A 16,235-nucleotide genomic window follows, 5' to 3' on the forward strand; every position below is an offset into this window, starting at 1 on the left:
ATTTTGTTAACTATTATTTTAAAGCTAACGTTAGCTACAAAGGTTGCACTCAGCTATAAAATACCATGATGAGTTCCTCCTTTGAGTAGCCTTGTTACCTTATCCATAAATGTAATATTTCAGCTAATTGAAGCAATGCTATAGCCAAAGATAAGAAAATGCTTCAATTAATGCTTACCTTAAAGTTGTATATTTAATTTATGTTCCCGTTATTTATGAAATCACACAGGAGCTCCGTAATCCACTCAAACCGCACTAGAAAAGTGTCAGGAGACGAAATGTCACCATGGTGTCCTGTGCTGTCTTTCCAAAGCTTGCCTCCCCGCGGGCAAATGTTTTGAAAGTACGTCATCAGTTATCCAATATATAATTTTGGTGTGGCGTGTGGAGCTCTGGCTGAACTTCAAATGTATCTATTGCATATATTCAACAGGTATTCGGGCTAAATTATTACATATATATTGCAGTAGCACTGACCCCGTGCATAGACGTGTAAAAACTGTTTTTATTTGTACAAATATACGTACACAACAGTAGGCTACACCAGGGGGCGGCAATAGCCTTTACGGCATCAGAATTATAGAAGCCCCCAAGATAGGGTCGTCACTAGCTTCTATACCATAAACATTAAAACCAGTTATTTACCCACAAAGCCATAAACCCCGCCCCTTTCTACAATTTATCTTCTTAAAATTTGATTTTAAACATAACCCTAATCTTAACCACGCTGCTAACCTTATGCCTAACCTTAATTAAGACCAAAAAGCTATTTTTGTTTAGCCAATTTTGACTTTGTGGCTGTGGAATCTGACTTTGTGGCTGTGGAATCTGACTTTGTGGCTATAGTATAGAAGCTAGTGGAAACCCCAAGATACAGTACATTGTCCAATGTTGAATAGGAAATATTATTTTTAGACAATGTTAATCGGCCTATCCTTTCACTTCTACTTGAAAGTATTTAAATCTATTTTTTGACTTTTTGTGACCCATCTCAGAACAGGGATGCGCCTAATAATCATTTGAACAATTATTACTATGACGTATTGGGTGAATTTAGAGTAGGACACAATAATAGTAGAATAAGACAAAGACCCTACCAAAGCAGGTGATGTCATTTTGTGCAGACAAAATAGAGCTCTATTAAAAATCTAGTGGTTAGTTTGTGAAAAGAAGGAATGCAGCCTAAGTGGTCCTGACACAGATATATCACAGCCAATATCATCCTTGACGTACGTTGGCTAAAGTCACCTTTGTAGCAGTGATTGCGCGTGTCGGCATGACAGCAGCGTCTCGCCTTTGTAAATAGCGACGTGCTGCAGTTGTGTGTGTGCGCCGCTGGGTGAGTCTCCGCGGCGGCTGTCTCCGTAGCTCCCCTTTTTCCGAGAAAAGGAGAGGAGAATTAGCTCCGGGAGGAGGGCCGCCGCCATTATTGGGAAGCTGGGGGAAAAACACTTTCACACACACGCAATCTCTTGTGAAATTGATAAGGACGTTACCAATTTGTTGCATTAAAACAGTTTAGAATAAACATTGTACCGCAATTAAAGCAACCTCGACCGGTGTCCCGTGCATGATCGATCCAGCATAATGTTGGCACAACAATGGACATAATAATTGGTCAAAAGCAACGTGGTGAACCAAGGAGAAGACGGTGACACAAGCTTTTATTCGCCGAGGAGAAAAAAATAAATAACAGGAAGATCATTGTTTTTACGTTAGTAGTTTTACTATCACAAAGAAAACGGACATATCAATGGAATTGAAAATAATCGAAATGGGGATATAGACTTACAATGAATCTGTCAAGCTAACAATAACAACCTACGTATAGTTAGTTGTGTCTGTTTTGGAATCAAACGAGCCACATTTGTGTTTCTTATATCCATGTATATCAGGCGGCGAGGGCTGCGGCAAGCGCTGGCCTGACAGATTCAGGGAGAATGCGATGGTATGTATTCACTTTCTCCCCATTTTAATCTGAAACACAGACTGAAACCAGTGTTCCAGCTAAAATTCTCATGATCAGTCTGTTACAAATGTATCTTTGAGTGAATAGGGTGATTAAAAAGTGCAAGTGGATTTTGAAATACGAGGTGAATGGGTTTAGTTACGAGTCGGCAATTTCATTCTGTGGACAAGAGGCCTGTCGTGGCCAGTGCTTTCCATGAAAATTCATTCCAAAACCGTTGTTTACCCATTAAAATATGCATACGGAGTTGTAACCAACCCACTATATATTTACAATTTCGAACAATATGGCGCAATTATGTTTGTCCTTCTGAATGTAGAAAAGGATGTATCTTTACAATCAGAGGGTAGGGTAGAGACTTGCTTGTTTTCATTTCCAAAGAATTTGCCTGTTCAATCTGGTTGTGTCAGGCCTTGCACAGCTGAGCTCCATGATGGACTGCCTACTGTGCCTTTGATGGGCTATTTAGACATGTTTTAAATGCAGGATTTTATATAGGTTTAGAATATATGGCGATGCCTCCTTTTTGTGAACAATAATAATGAAAACAGTTTTATTAAATGGCAGTAGCCTACCAGTTTGTTTCCACATTTCATGTCAATATTGATACAGTAAGTACATCAATAGTCTATTTACATTAGTCATTTTATCACAATAATACAGTGTGATTAGTTTTCTGGTTGTACTTTGTGCATCCTCTTGTCATAATTTGCTTTTCCTGTTTGTGCATTGGTTGTAGTTATGGAGCATCTCCAGTATGGACCCTTCCTCTCTGTCAAATATACTGCTTGGCAACTTGACAGACAAGAGTACCCCAAACCTTACCTGATTCTAACACTGGTGATGATGATTGGTTACTGTGTACATGTAGTAGACTGGATTTGCTAATTAGTGATTGTCTGTATGCTGGGAAGATCTTTCTTCTGTTGTTTTTCTTTGTTTGGCAACAGTATAAACACAGCAATTAGGAGGCTATTACAATAAGAACAGTTCAAACTGATGGGTTTATATTTTTGTTGCTGTCTAAAGAGGTTGATGTTTACCTAAATGTGTGTTGTCATTCATCCATGATCATGATATTCAGGATCAAGGCCATAGTCAAGAGCATAGATCCTTAGTAGTGACCAGCTAAAGGTTGGCAAGGAAACCAATACCACTGCCCAGCCCTTTGTCTGAAGAGATCCTTGGCCACCAGAGATGAGGACATATCTTACATAGTTATGAGACACACAGACCATCCATCCCCTCAATGCTCTTGGCTAGCGATAGGTAGGATGGGATTCCAATTAGTGTGAAGAGTGCTTCTCCTCTTCCTCCCCTTCACTCCCCTCCTCTTCCTCCCTGCTCACACTCCAAAACCTGCCAAGTCATGAGTAGGCAGAAAGAGCCCAAAATCATTTCTGTAGTTAGAAACGGATAAGATAAGCATCCCTGCAAAATTATTTTGTTGAGATATGATTTGATCTCTAAGAAATTAAGCTAATTGATTGTAAGCCAATTTGCCGTTTTAATTTATAGGATTCATATCATATTTAATAAATATAGTACCTTACATCTTATTTGGACCAAATATTTTTCTAACAATGAGTAAGACATGAGGAATCCAAAGAAATGGTCAAAAGCCACCCACGAACCCCCCACACCCAACGCTAATCTCAACCCAACAACGAGTATACAGCAGTGGAGGCTGTTGAGGGGAGGACGGCTCATAATAATGGCTGGAACGGAGATCTATGGCTGGAGTGGAGTAAATGGAATGGTATCAAACACAAGAAAAACATGTTTCTGATTCCATTTACTCCATTCCAACCAAATAGCCACCCTTTGCCTTGATGACAGCTTTGCACACACTTGGCATTCTCTCAACCAGCTTCACCTGGAATGCTTTTCCAACAGTCTTGAAGGAGTTCCCACATATGCTGAGCACTTGTTGGCTGCTTTTCCTTCACTCTGTGGTCCGACTCATCCCAAACCATCTCAATTTGGTTGAGGTCGGGGGATTGTGGAGGCCAGGTCATCTGATGCAGCACTCCATCACTCTCCTTCTTGGTAAAATAGCCCTTACACAGCCTGGAGGTGTGTTGGGTCATTGTCCTGTTGAAAAACAAATGATAGTCTCACTAAGCCCAAACCAGATGGGATGGCGTATCGCTGCAGAATGCTGTGGTAGCCATGCTGGTTAAGTGTGCCTTGAATTCTAAATAAATCACAGACAGTGTCACCAGCAAAGCACATTTTTACATTTTAGTCATTTAGCAGACGCTCTTATCCAGAGCGACTTACAGTTAGTGAGTGCATACATTTTTTCATACTGGTCCCCTGTGGGCACCCCCACACCATAACACCACCTCCTCCATGCTTTACGGTGGGAATTACACATGCGGAGATCATCTGTTCACCCACACCACGTCTCACAAAGACATTGCAGTTGTAACCAAAAATCTCAAATTTGGACTCCAGACCAAATGACACATTTCCACCGGTCTAATGTCCATTGCTCGTGTTTCTTGGCCCAAGCAGGCCTCTTCTTCTTATTGGTGTCCTTTAGTAGTGGTTTCTTTGCAGCAAATCGACCATGAAGGCCTAATTCACACAGTCCCCTCTGAACAGTTGATGTTGAGATGTGTCTGTGACTTGAACTCTGTGAAGCATTTATTTAGGCTGCAATTTCTGAGGCTGGTAACTCTAATGAACTTATCCTCTGCAGCAGAGGTAACTCTGGGTCTTCCATTCCTGTGGCAGTCCTCATGAGAGCCAGTTTCATCATAGCGCTTTATGGTTTTTGCGACTGCACTTGAAGAAACTTTCTAAGTCCTTGAAATTTTCCATATTGACTGACCTTCATGTCTTAAAGTAATGGACTGTCGTTTCTCTTTGCTTATTTGAGCTGTTCTTGCCATAATATGGACTTGGTCTTTTACCAAATAGGGCTATCTTCTGTATACCCCTCCCTACCTTGTCACAACACAACTGATTGGCTCAAACACATTAAGAAGGAAAGAAATTCCACAAATTAACTTTTAAGAAGTCACACCTGTTAATTGAAATGCGTTCCAGGTGACTACCTCATGAAGCTGGTTGAGAGAATGCAAAGAGTGTGCAAAGCTGTCATCAAGGCAAAGGGTGGCTATTTGAAGAAACTCAAATATAAAATATATTTTGATTTGTTTAACACTTCTTTGGTTACTACATGATTCCATATGTGTTATTTCATAGTTTTGATGTCTTCACTATTATTCTACAATGTAAAAATAAAGAAAAACCCTTGAATGAGTAGGTGTCCAAACTTTTGACTGGTATGTAGGTACTATTGACTTGTCTTGGATTTGTGCCTCAAATCCTACGAAGTTAGCATTTGAAACAATAAAATAATAATAATCACCAAAAACAATCACCACATTCACTAGGAATAGATGACATAGAATGAGGAAACAATACTCAGAGCCACAGCGCCATACTACTTGTCAGACACCGAGAACTGATACTATATACTCGTTGTTGGGGTGGGATTGGCATGGGGGGGTCCGTGAGTGGCTTTTGACCATTCTTTTGGATTCCTCATGTGTAACTCGTTAGAAAAAAAGTTTGGTCCAAGTCCAATGTAAGGTACTTTAGTTATTGACTATTATATGAATCCTATATACATTTTAATGGTCAATTTATATTTACACAAAATAATGTTGCAGGAATGCTAATGTTATCTGTTTCTAACAACAGAAACGATTTCAGAACAATCTGAGAATGTGTGTGTCAATCCTCTTTCTTGTGCTTTTTGAGGTGTTCTATTAAAAGGCCAGCCCAGATTGAGATAGGATTAGAAATGAGAAATTCATGCCCCCCTACTCAGTGTTCTCTCATTAAGTTGAAGGGAAATTATTCTTAGTCTTGTCTTCTTTTAACCACTGTCATTCTTGTGAAGGTGTTTGACTGTTCTTTTTTTGATGAGAGCAGAAATAAGGTTAAAAACTAATATTTGTACCTTTTTAAACATAAATTAACATTTTGTTTAGCTAATTATTAGATTTTTGTGCTCTTCTTTTTGTTCTGACAGGCTCATATCTACATTAGGAATGAATGAGAGAAGCCTCCGCCTTTGCTACACCCCAACACTGCTGTTGAAGCACACTACAGGAAACACCAACTGAACTTCATCCCTACTGTACATCTGCCACTCTATGGACACACATCCAGGTGTACTCTCCGATCAAGTGCCTGATGATGGCAGGATGAGTGTCAGCAGACGATAATGATGGCAAAAAAGCAAGATGCTAAGTCCCCCACATACAACCTTATTGTTGTGGGTTTGTCAGGGACTGAGAAAGAGAAGGGCCAGTGTGGCGTGGGCAAGTCCTGCCTGTGTAACCGCTTTGTGCGCCCCAGCGCTGATGACTTCTATCTGGACCACACATCAGTGCTGAGCACAAGTGACTTTGGGGGCAGAGTGGTTAACAATGACCACTTCCTGTTCTGGGGGGAGGTGGGGCGGGTGGTGGAGGAGGGGCCGGAGTGCAGGATGCATGTGGTGGAGCAAACAGAGTTCATTGATGACCAGACGTTCCAGCCACACCGCAGCACTGCCATGCAGCCCTACATCAAGAGGGCGGCCTCCACCAAGCTGGCCTCTGCAGAGAAGCTGATGTACTTCTGCACGGACCAGCTGGGGCTGGAGCAGGACTTTGAGCAGAAGCAGATGCCTGAGGGCAAGATACAGGCTGACGGGTTCATGCTCTGTGTGGACGTCAGTAGGGGGATGAACCGCAACTTTGACGACCAGTTGAAGTTTGTCACAAACCTTTACGGTCAGCTGAGCAAAACAAAGAAGCCCATTGTGCTAGTCTTAACCAAGTGCGATGAGGGAGTTGAACGCTACATCAAAGATTCTCACACCTTTGCCATCACTAAAAAGAGTCTTCCAGTGGTGGAGACGTCTGCGCGCTCTAACATCAATGTTGACCTAGCCTTCATTGCTTTGGTGCAACTCATTGATAAGAGCAGGGGCAAGCCCAAGATCATTCCTTACTTTGAGGCCCTCAAGCTCCAGAGTCAGCAGATAGCCCTGGCTAAAGACCGATACGAATGGCTAGTCAACCGTGTAGTGAAGAACCACAACGAGACCTGGCTTAACACCAGTCTACGCATGCACAGCTCTTCAGAGTTCAAGGAATACGTCTTTCTAGAGGGTACAGCGAAATGCAAGAAGCTCTTCCAGCAGCATGTGTACCGTCTAAAACAGGAGCACATTGAGAGACGTCGGAAAATCTATCTGAGCACTCTTCCTCTAGCACTTAGATCCCTGGTGCCTGACCTGGATGAGATCGACCAGCTGAGCTGGTCTGGGGTTCAGAAGGTCCTGGAGTCCAAGCAGCACTTTGCCCACTGGTTTGTGGTTTTGGAGGACTCTCCATGGGAGGACACGTCTCACATAGACAACATGGAGGATGAGCGCATCCCCTCAGACCTGCTGGAGACGGCCCCAGCCGAGAACATTTTCAACACCCACCTGGACCACCTGAGGAACGAGTGCAAGCGGGCAGAGATGAGGCAGGAGTTCATGCACAAGCTGGCCTGTTCTCCCTTTGTCACGCCAGGCAAGCCCTGGGAAGAGGCCCGCAGCTTCATCATGAATGAAGACTTCTACCAATGGTTGGAGGAATCAGAGTACCTGGACCTCTACAACCGCCACCAGAAAGAGATAATAGACCACGCTAAAGAGGACTTCCAGGAGCTGCTGCTGGAGTACTCTGAGCTCTTCTATGAGCTGGAGGTGGATGCTAAGCCCAGCAAGGAGAAGATGGGGGCCATCCAGGAGGTTTTAGGGGAGGAGCAGAGGTTTAAGGCCCTGCAGAAGCTTCCAGCTGAGAGAGATGCTCTGGTGTTGAAGCATATCCACTTTGTCTACCACCCCACCAAGGAGACCTGCCCCAGCAGCCCACAGTGTGGAGATTTCAAGATGGAGCAGCTCCTCGCCTCACGCTTCCCAACATGCTACCCATTCTTCAATGTGAAGTCCCATTTTGGGGATATTAAAGCTGACCGAATCAACCTTGTGATATTGGGCAAAGACGGACTGGCCAGGGAGTTTGCCAATGAGATCAGGGCTCTCTGTACCAATGACGACCGGTATGTGCTGGATGGGAAAATGTATGAGCTGACCCTGCGACCTATCGAGGGAAACGTACGACTTCCTGTAAACTCCTTTCACACTCCCACCTTCACACCCCATGGATGCCTGTGTCTGTACAACTCAAAAGAGTCCCTAACTTACGTCGTAGAAAGCATTGAAAGGTTGCGGGAGTCAACCATCGGTAGAAGGGACGGCCATATAGCTCAGCTTTTAACGTCTCTGCTCTTGGTTACTAAAAGAGGTGTAGGGACGTATGCAGATATTGGGGGAGAAACTGCTTTAGGCCTGATAACACAGGGACAGCAGGTAGCAAGGAGACTGCAGTGTAGCTTCCTAGACCCAGCCTCTCCTGGTGTGGGCTATGGGCACAATGTGAATGACAGTCAGATCAATCAAGTATTGAGGGGTCTCCTGGACTCTAGGAGGAGCTCATCTTTCAGTAGCAGCTCCCCACCTCTGCCTCCTAAACCTCCAGGCCCTCCTCACCAGCCCAGCCAAGAGGCAGACATCCGCATCGTCATGTGCTTGATGTGTGGAGACAACTACGACGTGGAACAGCTCCTCTCTCCCTTCCTACTGCCTCAGCACTGCAGGCCAACATCCAATAGTGGGACCTCAGTGATACTGGAGCAGACGGTGGGGCCTCACAAACAGGTGATTGAACTCTCCCTGCTTTCCTACCATGCTTCCTTCTCCCTGAGGAAGAGCAGTTTAGTGCATGGCTACATTGTTGTGTACTCAGCCCGCCGCAAGGCCTCCTTGGAGACCCTATGTGCCTTCCTGTGTGAGATCCAGGACATCATCCCTGTTCAGCTGCTGGCAGTAGGGGAGAGCCAGGTGGAGCTCACAGAGAGTGAGTCTGCCAGAGAGCAGCTGGTCCAGGGAGAGGAGCTGGCCCAAGAGATAGAGGGCAGGTTCAACATTGTGGTGTGTGGGTCCGGAGGGGTGGTGGGCGGCCTGCACAGGATAGAGATGTTCCAGCCCTTCTTGATGGAGGTGGTGGAGAAACGCAACATTGTGGAGGCAACACACATGTATGATAACGTGGCTGAGGCCTGCACTATTGAGACTGCCTACTCCCCTCGCTGTAGCTCACCCAGCCCCGGCAACATGTTCCTAGACTCTGATGTGGATGACGTGGAGCCCTCCCCACCCTACTTCGATGGCACACTCACCTCCCATGGTGGGGGCTTCAACCTGCCTGACCTGGACTCCAGCGATGTCGCTGTCATCTCTGATATCAGCTCTTTTGAGAACAAACTCAACAGCAAGGTCCCTCCCCAGGTGAGGCCCAAGCCCACTGTGACCTTTGACTTCCGGAAGGTGGGCCGAAACCCCTACAACACAGACACCATGGGCCACCGTCGCTCCCTGCCCTCTGCTGTGACATGGGTGCCAGGTGGGGACGGAGGATACGACCCCTCAGACTATGCAGAGCCCATGGATGCTGTGTCTAAGCCCCGGCCCAGCAACGAGGAGATCATCTACTCTGTGCCACACGACAGCACGCAGGGCAAGATAATCACCATCCGCAACGCCAACAGGATGCACTCTAACGGGAACGGCTCGGACAGTGAGGCAGATAGCAGTTCCCTGGAGCGCCGCAGGAAGTTCTCGGCGGCGGGGGTGAAGCCCCGGCTGTACCGTGACCGCTCCAAACGCCTGGGTAAGTTCAGCAGCTTCCGCACTAGCTTCATTGGCAGCGACGACGAGATGGGGGCCCTGCCAAAGATCAAGGATGACGAGTTCGGAACCCTGAAAGGAGACATCATCAACGAGGAGGGAGAGGACCCCAAGAAGAGGAACATTCTGAAGAGCCTACGGCGAACTGCCAAGGTACGTATTTCTTCACTTAGTATTCTCCTCTTAACTGCTAATGGGTTAACACTATTATTTTCAAGTTTGAATGACTATTCTCTTTCAAGTTTAGGTAAATGGATGGCTAGCGTTGATACGATAAACGTGGTTAAGTAATGACAACATGGTTAATATGATTTCCCATGTAAACATTTTTTTTTTTTTTTTTTTTTTACTCTTTACTTTCTAAATAACTTTTTTGATGCGTAATTGCTTGATTGTTTTAATCAAAACTATTCCTCCATGCTAATATGCTATTCATAGAAAGTAAGCTATGTGAAATTCTAAAGTGTGTGGGTAGAATTTAAGCCTGTATTTCAGAGTGACTAAGACACTTGATGCGGCAGCTGTTGATGCTGAATACATGAAGGCAAATTTAGTTTGCCAGTTTTCAGCTGAATTGAACATGGTGTTGACATAATGCATTTTTTAAATAATATAGACTTGGTCATTAACAATGTCAACATTACTGTTTCTGTGCAGAAAACCAGACCAAAGCCTCGGCCCTCTATTCCCAAGCCCCTGGAGAGCAACTACTTTGGGGTGCCCCTGGTCAACGTGGTGTCCCCAGACAGACCTATCCCACTTTTTATCGACAAGTGTGTCCACTTCATTGAGACCACAGGTAGGTCACCATTTTCTGTCTCCTCTTCTCCCCTGTGTTTGTTTATATGTGTGTGTGTGTGTGTGTATTTGCCTGGTTCATTATGCTATTTGACCTGGATGCTGTGCAAAACGTAGGCATAATCTTATCATTGATCATTCTGAGGTAAATCTGTGTTGCACTGTGAATGTTTTACTTACAATAATCCCTTTTATGAGGTTGTTTAATTTCAATATGCTTACTGTAAGCCGTTCTGGATGAAGGCATCTGCTAAATGACAAAAATGTAATGTGAATGCAACTCTATTTACATTTAATAAGCCAAGAAGAACTAACTACACTAGAGCAATTGTAGCCAGTGATCAAGTGCTGTACTTCAGCAGTGCCCTCATTGACTTTACTGGAAATGGATAATGACGTAATGCGGATGGTGGAGTCGATCTAATGAAGCATTCTTCCTGGTTTCAATCTCCGTCTCTCTGCAGGTCTCAACACAGAGGGGCTGTACAGGGTGAGCGGGAACAAGTGTGAGATGGAGAGCATGCAGAGGCAGTTTGACCAGGGTGAGTTACTGTACCTAGTGCTGTATGCTCTAAAACAATGTATCAGACTCATGGATGGATCAACTGTAATACTCACCACACTGTCTGTCCCTAAGCCCTGGACTAACCCTTGTTAGTTATGTGGCTAATCAATATATTGACACATGAGCTGTAGAGGAAATTATGGCCTACAACAAAATATATTTAGAACAGTGACAAAGCCGACTACCTCTGACACACTATTCCTATCCTTCTCTCTGCCCCTTTCTCTCCTTCTCCTACCGGTTTTTCTCCCCTTTTCTCTCCTTCTAACCTTCACCTCCCTCTACCACAGACCATGGGCTGGACCTAGTGGAGAAGGACTTTGCCATCAACACGGTGGCTGGGGCTCTGAAGGCCTTCTTCTCTGAGCTGCCGGAGCCCTTGGTGCCCTGCATCCTGCAGGTGGAGTTGCTCGAGGCCTTCAGTAAGACATGGAGTTGGCTATGTTTAGGGAAGGGCACCGGGCTTCTGGAGGGTTCAGTAAGACATGGAGCTGGCTGGGGTTAGGGAGGAGTCCTGGGGTTCTGGAGGGTTCAGTAAGACATGGAGCTGGCTGGGGTTAGGGAGGAGTCCTGGGGTTCTGGAGGGTTCAGTAAGACATGGAGCTGGCTGGGGTTAGGGAGGAGTCCTGGGGTTCTGGAGGGTTCAGTAAGACATGGAGCTGGCTGGGGTTAGGGAGGAGTCCTGGGGTTCTGGAGGGTTCAGTAAGATATGGAGCTGGCTGGGGTTAGGGAGGAGTCCTGGGGTTCTGAAGGGTTCAGTAAGATATGGAGCTGGCTGGGGTTAGGGAGGAGTCCTGGGGTTCTGAAGGGTTCAGTAAGACATGGAGCTGGCTGGGGTTAGGGAGGAGTCCTGGGGTTCTGGAGGGTTCAGTAAGATCTAGCTGGCTGGGGTTAGGGATGGGTACTGGGGTTTTGGAGGGTTCAGTAAGATATGGAGCTGGCTGGGGTTAGGGAGGAGTCCTGGGGTTTTGGAGGGTTCAGTAAGATCTAGCTGGCTGGGGTTAGGGATGGGTACTGGGGTACTGGAGGGTTCAGTAAGACATGGAGCTAGCTGGCTAGGGTGGTGATGAGTGGTTGTTCAGTGAGTGACGCTTGTGATTTAGACAGTATCAGGTTCTCGTAGAGGGGTGGAATAAGGATATGTCTGTTTTGTTCTCAGAAAACATGTACATCATATATTGTAACTGTATGTGTGTATATGTATACTGTATGTATGTAGTGCTGCATATGGAGTAACATTGTTGAAAACATATGAGTCATAGCACTGACTCCCTCCCTCCCTCCCTGTGTGTGTGCACAGAAATCAACGACAGGGAACAAAAGCTGTACACCATGAAGGATGTGCTGAGGAAGTTCCCCAGGGAGAACTATGACGTTTTCAGATTTGTCATGAGCCACTTACACAAGTGAGTGCAGATCAGACTGGCCAACTGTTTCATTCTATGACCTTGGCCCTGACTGCATTGTGACTGAAACCATTTGCATGTTTTGTAACATGTATCATTAATGAGCTCTTATACCTGTGTAATAATGTTATTACACTAGTAGCTGTTGTCATATTGTTGTTGATGGGAGTGTATTGTGTTGTCTCTCTCAGGGTAAGCCAGCTGAGCAGACAGAACCTGATGACCAGTGAGAATCTGTCCATCTGTTTCTGGCCCACTCTGATGCGGCCAGACTTCACCACCATGGATGCCCTGACAGCCACACGGACCTACCAGACAATCATTGAGACTTTCATCCACCAGTGTGCTTTCTTCTTCTACAACCAGCCCCTCCTGGACACCCCCACTGGCCTGGCTGGCCTCCCTGCCTCCCCCACCACCACCCTCACTGGGGGCTCTGCCTATTCCTGCTACCGCTCCTCCCCTCCCCCCACCGCCACACAATTCAGCCCCCTGCAGCAGTCGCCCCCCACGACCCCCCAGTCGCCCCTGCAGTCCCTCCTGCCCCCCCTCCACCAACACCCCCACTGCGCCTCCACCGAGCAAGAGACACTGAGAAGGGAGCACATGCTGCACCCCTGATTTGATGATGCTGGACCTTAGTCACTTACACAGACACCAACACACACACTATGACACTACCTTGTTCGGTCATCGATAATAACATGGGTAAAGAGAGAGAGGAGACGAGGAGCGTTTGACAAACAAACTTGCCACTTACCCAACTTACCACTAGTGAACAGCATCCAGCTGACCCTTCCCTGCCACCTGTGTGCCAGTGCAGATCACAATGCTGACTCCTCCCCTCCACCCCCCTATAGCCCCTGATAACCTGGAATCTGACTCTAGGACTCACCAACAGGAGGGCCGGGGGAAAGAACAGAGTGGGTGTCATTGTTACAGTTAGCATCTCTCTGCCAACTAACCATTTTAATCCTAATGATACACCATGATGAAAAAGTCCAAGCCTCCATGTCAAGTTGGAAGATATGATTTGTGCCCATCACTATGTTTTTATTTGTGTATAATAGTTTTACATGTTTCTTTCTGTTTGTTAATGAAAGTAGCCACTGGATGTATGAACTGTGCCTCTGAAGGCTGTGGGCGGTAACATGCCGCCGTTTGGGGAGCCTCCCTGTCTGCCTGAAGGACCCCTGCTACGGGGTTGGGGGGTTCAGTGGGGTTGGGGGGGTGGCAGTTTGGGAGAGGGGGGGACATCCAGGGGTGCACTTTAATCGTCAGAATGTTTTCATTTTATTTTTTTCCAAAAGGGGGTTGTTGGGCCAGAATGTTTTAGTGTGTTGAGTTCACAGCTCAAACAGCCATACCCATTGCCTCTGAAGGGGCCTTTGCAGATCAAAACGTTGTTTACATCCAAACCCTTGTTTTTGTATCCACATACTTATCTGCACTTTTGAATTCTAGTGTGAAGTTCCATGAAATGCAACCTTGATCAATTTACTTGTAGTTTGTTTGAATGGCTGGGTGGGCGTGGCAGTAGTAGAGAGAGGCTCGGTAACATGACCCTGTCATTATAAAAGTGTTATTTTAGAGGATACAGGGCTCACTTTATAACCCCATGGAAAAGCAAACAATAATACTGATTACACATTCCTCTTTCATCTTAGTCAAGTCAGAAATAGTTTGTTCTGAGAATGCAGGTTTGACTAGCATGGAGTTCCCCTTCTCTTTTTAGGACTGCTGTTGCTTTACTGATGGTTGTGAATATGGAAGTCGGCTGGTGTTGTTTAGGAAAGTAAGTTTGAGCCAGGGTCAGTTAATCAGACCCTTTAGGATCTAGGAGAGGAATGCTCTTGGTTTAGATGACTTCAGATCCACTCCATCAGTTAGGGGTTGATGATTGAACATTGAAGATTGATTATGGGAATTATTGACAGAAACATCAGACAGTAGCATAATGAGGGAGAGGTTAGAAATACATTAGTTATACCAGACAAGGCCTCTATATTTACTGTATCTGTTCCACTGTGTTATCTGGTGGCCATGGAAACCACTGCCCTATTGCAAAATGATGCCGGATGTGTTGCTATGGGTGTCTAGCCAGTTGAGCTCTTTTGTACTCATCTAATAATAAGGACCTTAAACTGAGGCAAGGTGTGCATACAGAAAACACTGCAACGAACTACAGTGTAGTAATAACAGTATAGGATATCCTATAGAGATGTATGGACTCATGCCCAGGAATGTCAACAAAGCATAGAGTAACTAGCTCCAGTGTTCTATGGGGTTTATGTTGGTGTTTAACTGTCCTCTCTCTCTCGTAGAAAAACAAACAAGCAGTCAAGGTAAAGTAATTTAATGAATACTCCTGCTATATTCTGTATTCTTCTATCAATATAAGATGAAAGCATTGCCACAGGCACCTTCTGGGGATGACTGATGATTGGCCAGGAGGCATGGCTGTACTCTGTCGGCCATGTTGGATTGTTCTCATGCTGCCTGCTCAGAACAGATCAGTCAAAGCTATTGGTTGTATTGAGGGTCAATTCTACTCAATACTTGGGATCACTCACTGGTACTTATCCTTGGTGTTTTCCTGCTGTGGGAGGCAGTCGTCTCTGTGAGGCAGTCGTCTCTGTGATCAATAGACTAACGCTGCAAGTAACTCCTCCCCCAGTACAGTACATTATTACCACACGCATTATTAACAGACCAGATGGGAGATAGATAGGAAAAACAAATTGTCCCAGTAGAATGTGACTTTGGCTCACTTCATTTCTGACACAACTTTGACAGATCTGCTGTTCAATGAAGAAGAAAAGGCGAGAGCATACTATACTAAAATGGTTGTTTATTTGTATGTTAGGGGGCCTAACACTTTGGCCTTTAGTCAATGGTAGAAAAAAAATTTTTGTGTGCATTTTAAATGATTTGAAAGTCAATTTTTTAAATTTTGTGAATGGTTTAAGGCCTCTTCAGTTTAGTGCATGATTTAAGAACACACCAAGGGAGAAGGTTGAACAACTCATTATTTTAAAACATGAAAGTGTGAGAACAAAATAATACAAAAGTGAAATAGCAAGTGAAAGATGAAGTACTATTCATCAACAGCAAACCATTTGTCTGACTGAGAATGGTGTATGAAGATGAAGGCCTTATGTGATCTGTATAATAGTGAATAAATTAAATATTGTAAAATTGTCCTCAGACCTCCTGTGATTCCATGTGAGTGAACGTCAAGTAAGATCTTACTGTACATTTGGCTGCATGATTAGGGAAGTGATGTGTCTGACACATTGCTTATTCAATTGTTTGCCTATATAGCAGTTATTCTGATGTAATGCAATGTTGACTGACAGGATAGTTATATAATTTGTGCAATTACAATAAAGTAAATGTTATTTCACTATAAGATATTGCACTTAAATCTCAAACTATGGTTATTTCAGTAATATCCCCTCTGATGTGAGGCCGCGGATCCGTAGGTAACTGGCTGCCCGTTACGCCCTGTCCCGTCCAATGATGCATATAAACCCTGGATTGCTGATGCTATGTATTGGCCAATGAGAGGGTTTTTGAAACCACCGGTCAGCCATATTGGCACTCCCCAGAAGAAGCAGTCCTTAGGAATGAATGGAATTCTACAGTATTCAATTAAATGTTTCAAGGACAAATGTATACTGAACAAAA

At 44.9% G+C, this 16,235-nt stretch overlaps 1 protein-coding gene across 1 annotated transcript; it reads left to right on the forward strand.

Annotated features, from left to right (window-relative positions):
• Positions 1 to 1,369: 1,369 nt before the first annotated feature.
• LOC311136711 (rho GTPase-activating protein 35-like) lies at positions 1,370 to 15,748 on the forward strand. Its single transcript, XM_084170957.1, has 8 exons — positions 1,370 to 1,714; positions 1,896 to 1,948; positions 6,021 to 9,929; positions 10,434 to 10,575; positions 11,039 to 11,116; positions 11,430 to 11,561; positions 12,440 to 12,545; positions 12,737 to 15,748. The coding sequence occupies exons 3-8, from the start codon at positions 6,216 to 6,218 to the stop codon at positions 13,164 to 13,166; spliced, it is 4,602 nt and encodes a 1,533-aa protein (XP_084027083.1). The 5' UTR covers positions 1,370 to 1,714; positions 1,896 to 1,948; positions 6,021 to 6,215; the 3' UTR covers positions 13,167 to 15,748.
• Positions 15,749 to 16,235: the final 487 nt, after the last annotated feature.

Source organism: Coregonus lavaretus (assembly GCF_964263955.1).
Source record: "Coregonus lavaretus genome assembly, chromosome: 10".
Lineage (NCBI taxonomy): Eukaryota > Metazoa > Chordata > Actinopteri > Salmoniformes > Salmonidae > Coregonus > Coregonus lavaretus.

Excerpts from the sequence above, each read along its gene's own strand:
- LOC311136711 (XM_084170957.1), top strand. The coding sequence starts at position 6,216 with ATGATGGCAAAAAAGCAAGATGCTAAGTCCCCCACATACAACCTTATT. Across the intron at positions 9,930-10,433 it reads GCCTACGGCGAACTGCCAAG|AAAACCAGACCAAAGCCTCG; the intron begins GTACGTATTTCT and ends GTTTCTGTGCAG. Across the intron at positions 11,562-12,439 it reads GGAGTTGCTCGAGGCCTTCA|AAATCAACGACAGGGAACAA; the intron begins GTAAGACATGGA and ends GTGTGTGCACAG.